The following is a 9,230-nucleotide window of genomic DNA, read 5'->3' as shown; positions in this document are numbered from 1 at the left end:
GCTGTGGAGGAGCCCTGATTGAAGGAGCTCCACTCTCAGCAGGGATTTGAACTTGTGTCTTTATTTACTTCAGCAAAACTCAGTTTTTACCAAATTCTGTAGCTTTCAGTAACTTCTAAATCTTCTCAGTCGCATCTTTTCGAGGTTGCTACTGCCTCTAGTGGCGTTGGGAGGTAACACAACTAATATAATTACATTACTAAATCAGAATACAGCAAAGTCTTTATTTATTATTAATTTTTCATTCTCTTAAGAATGTAGAGATAATTAAATGACCTAAAGACCTTAAAATGGTTCCAGTTTCTCTCGATGGCCGACTTGTTGAAACTGTAGCAAATTTTAAATACCTTGGGTCGTTCCTGGACAGTCGGCTCAACTTTGCTGAAAACACTGAATATAGTTTGACGAACTGATCTCAGAGACTCTACCTTTTAGGAAGACAATGATCATGGATTTGACCCTATGTCTTGAATTTGGAAGAAAAAAAAAAATCATCTTTTATTTATCACTACAGAAGGTTCAGTGAATCCACATATGAATCTGATGGGTTCGGTACCTCAAAAAGGTTAAGAACCACTGGCGTAAACGTTGAGTTGGGGGCGTGGCCAGCAGCAGCTTATTTGGATTTTAAGGTCCAAGATGACCTAAAACGGCTCAAATCTCATTATCCAAGAATGATTTTGTGTAAAAAAAAATAAAACGATCATGTTTTGTTTAGACCACAGATCCATGCTAACCTGTTCAACGAAGCAGTTAAACAAACTGGCAACAGAGATATTTTCTTTTCCAGAAAAGCCTAGAACATTGTTAATTTGTACACAGGCAGCTTTAAAGGATACCAAGAGCCGATGAAGTCTTCACTCTCTGTGTGGACAGGAAGCTCTTCATGTGTTTCATCAGCAGCTCCAAGTCGCTCTCTGCGTCTTCCTGTAGCAGCTGGAGGTAGCAGCCATACCTGGCAACACAAACACCACAACCACGCCGCTAGTGAAATTCATCAGAATCGCTGTTTTATTTCCCCACTGTTCCGAAAGACTAGAGATCAAACTGAATTACTGCGAAAGTCTCAACAGTTTTCAGAGCTTTTATTTCATTTCAGCCTCCATAATCCCTGATGCCAGATCGTATAAAAGTCAACTGGCAGAGCAACACCCAGGACTCCTGGAAACCACTCCACAGTTTAATTAACGATGATACATTTAGAGCACAATGAATCCTGCTACGTTCTGAAAAATAAACACATTTTGTTGAATTTTTTCCTGAAGTTAAATCATTTGAATCTCCAACCGGTGTGACTAAATCAACAGTAATTTCTCTTCAAAATGGGAAAAACATTCAATAATATGAGATGGGTGTCAGGAAAAGGCTACAAGAAAAAAAAACTGCTCCCTTATTATTCAAATCGACAGTTTAAGAACTATAAACGTGACAAAAACTGGAAGAGGATGAAATTTGTTTAGCAAAACATTTAGAGAAATGCAGTAAAGTCTTTTTAACAGCATAAATATTTCTCGTGAATCTGCTGAATATTGTTTACAGATGATGAAAATTAGGATACTATCAAAAAGTTATATCATGCTCAAAGAAAGTTGACTGGAAGGAAAAAGTCAACCATGCAGCGACATTTTGATGATTATTTGATTAATTAGTCCCGATTAATCGCTTCAGCCCTGCTCAATACTCAGTAAGATCCAGCAGTTTCTTTACAATAATTAAACATCTTATTTMACGTACCTGAAGCATGTTTGGATTCCCAGCTGCTCCACAGACGATAAATCAACATTTTTCATGTTTTTCTCCGCTGCTGCAACAACAAAACAATTAAAATACAAATGAGAGTCACACCGAGCACAACTGGAATATTCAGGAGAAAACTTTTCCTTGCAGCAGGGAGCATTTTGACCGTGATGAACGACAGAGTTGACTATGCAGATGATACCCAGCTCCACATGATGATGTCACCAGGTGACCCTGAGCCAGCCAATCACTGGACAGATAAATGTGTGGATGTGACAAAACTTTCTCCAGCTGAACAGAAACAAAACTGAAGTTATTATCTTTGTACCTAAAGAGGAGCGATGCAGTCAGTGTTCAGCTTCAGCTGGAAAACAGAGGTCAGACCTGAACCTTCAGAGTCACATAAAGACGGTTACAAAGTCGGCCTTCTGTCAGCTGACGAACCAGGATTAAAGGACAACTGTCTCAGCATTAGAGATGCTTATACTTGCATTTATCTTCAGTTTCATTGATTACTGCAACAATGTCCTCACAAAAAAAAGAAAAGTAAAAATCAATTGCCCAGCTGATCCAGAACGCTGCTGCTCAGGTTCTGACCAAATAGAGCGCCAGGTCTAAAGCCCCCACACTGAGAGACAGTGGACTCGAAGACACGGTTGTTAGTTTATAAATCACTGAACAGCTGAAAGATCTGCTACTGTATCAACCTTCCAGAACCTCTCAGGTCTGCTGGTTCTGGTTCTGCATCCCCAGAACCAGAACCAAACATGGAGAAGCAGCATTCAGCTTCTATGCACCACAAATTTGGAACAAACTCCCAGAAAACTACAAAACAGCCGAAACACTGAGTTCCTTAAAGCCTGTTAGTTGATTTTGAACCATAATTTAGTTTGTATTAACCCAAATAACAGAAATTAAACTTTTCATTAATTCATGACGGTTTTTTATAGCTTTGTAATTTCCTGTTTTCATAATGTGAAGCACCTTGAACGGCCTTAGCTGTGATGTTAGCGACGTAGCGTAGCATCGGGTAATTTCACAGCAGGTTCCCGTGTTCAGAGCCGAGGAGAAAAGATTAAATTACTAATTTCTCCTCCACATGAATCGTTTTTATCACAAGACGACTTTTTTCCAGGTATAATAGTTTCTAACAGAGCAACACAACAAGCACTAAACTCTCCTGCAGAGTCTGAGTGTAAAAACAAAACTGTTACTATTCAGAGGAATAATCATTGAAACATATTAGATTTTGGAAATTCAGGTTTAATGGTCTGGCAACTTCAATAATCAGACAATAAACGGGGGAAAAAGTTACAACCACATCCTGGCTTTTGGGAAATATAATAATATCAGCGCAAATGAATCATCTGCAGACAGTTTATAGTCGGATGATGAGGAGATTTTAGCAATTAATATGGAAAACAATCATCCAGACGACGGCAACAGCAGCGCAAACCTCAAATCCAATTTTTCAGAGGAAAAACAGCGATAAAAAGATAAAATGTTGGCTGGAATTTACATCTCAAAGCGACCATCCGACGCCGTTTCCATCAGGAAGCAGAGCATTAATCACTCGCCATCAAATCTGGTTTTAATTTGGAGAATGTTTTATTTTCTTCCTCACACATTAATGAGAACCTCACACTGATGACAATTACGGTCTAATGCAGATAAATCCTCTCGTCGTTTCCATCCCCGCTCAGCGCGTTGCCCCCAGAGTCCAGTTTACCGTTTGTAGTAACCCAAATAACAGATATTAAACTTTAGTTTAAAGGCGCCACCATAAAAGGTGTTGCAGGGAATCCATCTCTTCTATTAGCTGCGACAAACATTTCTAGTTGTTCACTGCAGAGTAATATCAGCAACCTGCAGCTTCGGGACGTCCCCAGACTTCCTCTGTGCTCTTCAGATGAATTAAGAAAGTAATATTCAAAATAATGAATCCTGCAGAATTTAAGGGCTTGGAGGAAAATGTGTTCACGCATTAGGCACGACAATAAACTCCCCTAAAATTAACTTGAAGACGACCGAGCTGGAGGAAACTGTGTGGATTTTCCCCCTGCAGTCGGACCAAGAAAACTCAAAGCGCAGAGAAGAATTAATAGTTCATTTTTTTTTTAAATAATTAAAATACTGGATTAGTTCAGATTTGTAGATTTTGTTCATGATTTTTTTTTAAGTTAAAGGCATTGCGCTTTGTGAACAGTTATTCCGTCTGGTCTGTTACTTTCAGACCGTTACCGTGGCAACAATGTGGTTGATTTTTCTTGTTTTGCAACTGTTAGCTGCTAATTACAATCTAGCTGTATAGCATAGTTATATTTAGTCTAATTAGGAATAACACCCATTTAAATAGTTCTACCACCATTAATTCACCAAAATTCAAATCTTTTTCTGCAAAACTTCTTCCTTCCACTTAACTTTCTAGGCATATGCCTTTACGTTTTCACAGACGCACAAAATTTTGGATTTTCATTGTCTGTGAACTAATTGAAAAATAGAGGCTTAAAATATTTCCCTCTTTAATCTATATAATGAAATTCCCTTTTTGTTATGAGAAAGAAAATATAAAAACTTCACATTTCTGTTTTTTTCTGTACAGCTTGATTATATTTGATCTTATTAGGAATATATTTGCATCATCGTTGATTCATTCAAGTTCCAATGTTTTCAAATAACACTTTTTCCTTCCACTTAACTTTCTATAAATGTGTGTTTTGATACAGAACTCTGACTATTCAGCTTCTTTAGCAATGACTTTTGTGTTTTAAATTAATAAGCTCATTAAAATGCAACACCGTAAGTTTTTTTTATTTTTATTTTTCTGCAATATTGTATTTTCCGAGACAAAATCTTGGAATTTCACCTTCTTTAAGCCCAAACCATCAAAATTACAAGAAATAAAAGTTTGAAATATTCCCCTCTGTGTGTAATGGGTCTAGAAAAGAAACAAGTTTCATTTTTGAAATGAGTGAATTTAAAAATATAATTACTTATAATGTACCTGTAAACATTTCTTCCATAACGTACGGCAAATATTCATCTTGAAACTGCGACATTTATAAACGAATGAACATGATGAAAATATGACTGTGTGTGCAGTTTTACAAAATTATTTAATTTCATTTTTTACATTTATTTCAAACAAGTTTTTAAAACTAAGAAAACAATCAGTAGGACAACGTGCACACATATAACATACAACACTCAGTAATTATCAAAAGGAAATTTCTAATTAAAACCATCTTATGATATCCAACAGTTTTACAAAAAGCTTGAAAAGTTTAATTACCAACTTGACACTACTGTTTATTTTAGTTTAATATTATTTTGAATATTTCTAACACATAATGTCGTTCCAGAAAAGTGATAAATGTTTCCCAGCTGACGGGACACTGCAGCAAGCTTTTACTACATGTTGTGAAATTCATTTTAATTAGGACGAATACCTAAGCAATTAGCGCTTTACCTTCAGGAAACATTACATTTTCTGGGTATTCACTAATTAGCCTCATGTCTTTCTGTCGAGCATCAGTCGGAGGAGCTTGTTTAGCCCTCCGGCTGCAAACACGCCAACCTGCTGACACAGTTCGCTTGTTAGACTTGTGAAACCGAACATATTTTGACCTGCGGAAGGAAAACGCTCTCAAAAGTGTGAAGGATTTTTTCCCTCCATGTCTGTGAATCCGCAGGGACACGTCGTTCAGATGACACTGAAAAACATATCAGCTCCTGACTTTTAGGTTACTTCAATGTTACTGCAGGGAAGTTTTTCTTTTTCAGCAGAGGAAAAACTCCTGATGTCAAGTTGACCATTAAAAAGTATTTGTACTTCTCTCATGTTTCCTGATTTTGCCTCATTACAAACACATGTGGGGTTCCTCAGGGATGCATCTTGGGTCCCACTTATTTCATATCTATATGATCTCAGATTATAACGAGGTAAGTTATTATCTCGTTCTGCAGACGATGCGCAGCTCTACGTGTCACCAGGTGATGATGAATCCATTCAGAAACTTCTGAGCAGAACAAATTAATGTGTGGAGGAGCCACAACTTTGTCCAGCGAATATAACAAAACTGTTTTTAGACATAAAAAAAGGAACAAGAATCATTAGAGGCAGCAAACAGCTTCAGTTATCGCAGCTTGAAACTGGAGAGCAAGTCTGGAATCTGGATGTAGAGATGAACTTTGACCTGAACCTTCAGAGCCACATAAAGACAGTTACCAAGTCGGCCTTCCATCACTTGAAGAACATTTCCAGACTTAAAGGAATAACGTCCCAATAAGATCTACAGAAAATCATACATGCATTTACCTTTAGTTGAACTGATTACTGCAACAGTGCCAATTATTTCAATGATCGATTAACCATAATCGTTCAGCCATGTGAGCCGCACTTTTCAGACTTGAATGTGTAAAAAAATACTTAAAAACCATTTTCAATCCATTTCACAGTTATTCACTACTTTGTCATCCCCATAATGGTTTGTAGATGGAGGTTTGTAACATGCAAAGCTACATTTCATTACTGCTCAGATCTTTGAATGCTCCCTTTCTAAAAAACATTACAAACACTGCATAACACTAACAAGCATGAAAAACATGCATCTTCCGCATAGTTTGGTGTTAGATTGTGTATATTTTCAATCTTTAAGATCGCGGGAAAAATCACGCAAAAGCTTTTACTTTACTGGTTACGTAACAAATGGCACCAAAAGGCCTTCAGTGGTTTTCATTTGACAACAAGAAAAAGAAACCGAGTCGGTTCCTCTGACCTTTGTACTGAGCCGGAGAGAAGAAGCTTCCGGAGGCAGAGCTGGATAAATGGACCACGACTTTCTCCAGAAGGTCAGCCAGCACTGGAGAGAAAAATCAGATTCATAAATAATCATTCAAGCAGAGACAACTTTAATAAATATCAGATTAGAAGTTGCATGTTTTATTCAGACTAAGATATATCTAGAATAACCCTGTTTTAGACGACTCCTGAGTAAAGCAGAGACTGAAATCAGCTTTGAATTAGGACTGAAACGATTGATCCGATTAATCGTGATGAACAGTCAACAAATTTAGTAATCGATAAATAAATTTCTCCCGCTTATTGATGTCAGAATAATCGATTACTAAAAATATTACTAGTTGCAGCACAGAATGTATAAATGTTTTTATCCAAATCAATCATCAGAATAATTGAAAGAATAATCGCTACTAAAATAATCACTGGTTCTGTGCCAGAATGTATACATTTTTCAGCCGATCATTCAATTGATCGGCAGATTAATCAATAACTAAAATGATCCTTAGCTGCAGCTGTGAGTAAGATATTGGCTTTAGGACAAACAAAGCATTTTGTGAATGTTCAGCTTACAAATGAATCTGGAAATTAGGGCTCATCTGCAAAAAACAATTTTTCACGACGAGCTCCGTCGGCTTTGTGAGCCCTGACCCTCCAACCACTCACGTCAATTTACGGCTCCGCTGCCCCAACCGTCCCTGAGTAAACACAGCCGGAGCCACAGATCCCAGAGCTGCGTGGCAAAGCCACCCGCAGTTACTGAGGATCTAACAAGCAAAATGAGATGGAGACACACTGAAAAAGTACAACAAGCCTCTCATAAAAGAGGTCAGAAACAGCCAAGCCGGTGCCAAGAAATGCATTTATACAATTATTACCGCGACTACATGAGGGCGCGTCTTTACAGACAGCTCCTCATAAATATCAACACACTGCAAAAACAAACTCTTCAGTATTTTGGTAAGATTAATAGTTTTAAGCAACTATTTACTTAAAACAAGCTCTTATTTCTTGCTGATAAGTTACTTTTTTGTCTTATCTCATGTGTACTGAGATATTTAAAATAGAAACTAGAGAAAAACATCTGGTGAGATTTTGTGTTTTTGCAGTGCATCTGCCATGCTTTCTTCCATTTCCTATTTTGAAGAGTGGCAAAAAGAAATTTAACCTTTGTGTCATTATTTTGTATTTATACTATTACAATCTTCAAGTCATGTTTGCTGCTACAATAAAACGATTTTAAGGTTTTTATTAAAAACAACCAACTATGGAATATTAGGACCTTTGTGTATAAAAGACACAATTATTGGTAAGAATAAGAAAAACCCTCAGAAATTTCTGGATTGATCTCAAATAGTTGCAAGAAAAAAAAACGTAGATATTCCATAACAAAAAGTCCTACCTTTTTTTTTTTTTTCTTTTTTAGAAAAAAAAATGAAATTTATCAAAAATAAAGACATTAAAAAGTTTGAAATTTCTAATAAAAATACAAATGTTCCGTCATACATTTGTAAATTGTGAGATGTTTTTCAATTTATTTTATTTTCAGACATTACAATATTAGAGAATGATGTTTTATTATTGCAGATTTATGAATTTAATCATGAAAAATTTATGTTTTTGTCTTGCAATTTAAAAAAAAGGATAACTTTTTTTACAATACCCAAGAAAACAATCAATCTAAAATATTTAGAAACTGTGGATCTACAATACAATTTATTTAATTCCAATAAAATTCTCGGATTTCTTTTGTTTATTATTGAGCAGATAAAATAAAAGAGCTCAAAAAGTTTACTTCAAAAATGTTTAAGAAACTAATTTTGGCCCAAAGTTTGCACATCATGTTTTGCTTATTTTGCGACATAATTAATAATCAGGTTATTGATTAAAAACCAATCAGTAACCATGAAGTATAAAGCAGTAAAATAGTTTTAATCTTCCACCTTGGTGCAGGTGGACCTTTATTCCTGCGCTGCTAAATAAACATATTGAGTGAATCGCAGGATATTTTGTAAACACAGAAGAGTGTAATTATGATCATTTCCCAGCTGTCAGCTGAGGAGACGGCGAGCAGCGAGCAGTCAGCGAATCCAGGCACGACTGAACGCGTCTTATTGAAACGCTGCTGCAGGAGACCAATTAAGAAATCAATAAGCTGACAAGAGAGAGAGCTGCTGAGCATGAAATGGATAAAGCAGTTTTGAGGATAGCTGCTATAAGTGAGTGAGTCATTTTTGTCTCCCAAAAAAAAAAAAAAAAAAAAACAGGAAGAAATTATATTTTTAAAAGTATATTCTTTAAGATATTTAGCTGAAACGCTAAATGTAACAATTTCCCTTTCTTGAAAAGAAAGTGTCAGGTTTTGTGTGGTTATTGACAAGTCAAACAAAACCTCCTCTCTGCAGCTGAGGGAAGCTTAAAAGATAATAAATCATCATCATCATTTATTTTTTTCCTCTGAAAAGCCTCAAATGAGCCCCACAGTGGAGGATTTCGTAGGCAATTTCCACCGTTTCTGATGAAAGGGAGTAATCAGGTTCTCCTGATGCTTCATCTGAATGTATTTTTGTCTTTCGTCAATCACAGCTATTTACTCCTATATGGGGAAAGTAAGCGTAGGTGCAATTTAAAAAGCGTCGTTCGATGACAGCGATGATGAGTTATTAAAGACGAACGCGGCGCTTCAGATTTCTGC

At 36.4% G+C, this 9,230-nt stretch overlaps 1 protein-coding gene across 1 annotated transcript in view; it reads right to left on the bottom strand.

Moving 5' to 3' along the window:
* Window positions 1-9,230, bottom strand: part of tbc1d32 (TBC1 domain family, member 32) — a 70,493-nt gene that overhangs the window by 15,819 nt on the left and 45,444 nt on the right. Inside the window, exons 29-31 of the mRNA XM_017302113.1 lie at window positions 6,516-6,599; window positions 1,735-1,804; window positions 840-955 (exon numbers count right to left, since the gene is read on the bottom strand). Coding sequence (XP_017157602.1) covers window positions 840-955; window positions 1,735-1,804; window positions 6,516-6,599 — 270 coding nt within the window. The remainder of the gene's footprint in view (window positions 1-839; window positions 956-1,734; window positions 1,805-6,515; window positions 6,600-9,230) is intronic.

This window comes from Poecilia reticulata, linkage group LG21 (genome assembly GCF_000633615.1).
Source record: "Poecilia reticulata strain Guanapo linkage group LG21, Guppy_female_1.0+MT, whole genome shotgun sequence".
Lineage (NCBI taxonomy): Eukaryota > Metazoa > Chordata > Actinopteri > Cyprinodontiformes > Poeciliidae > Poecilia > Poecilia reticulata.
This window is presented reverse-complemented; position numbering and strand designations above follow the sequence as displayed.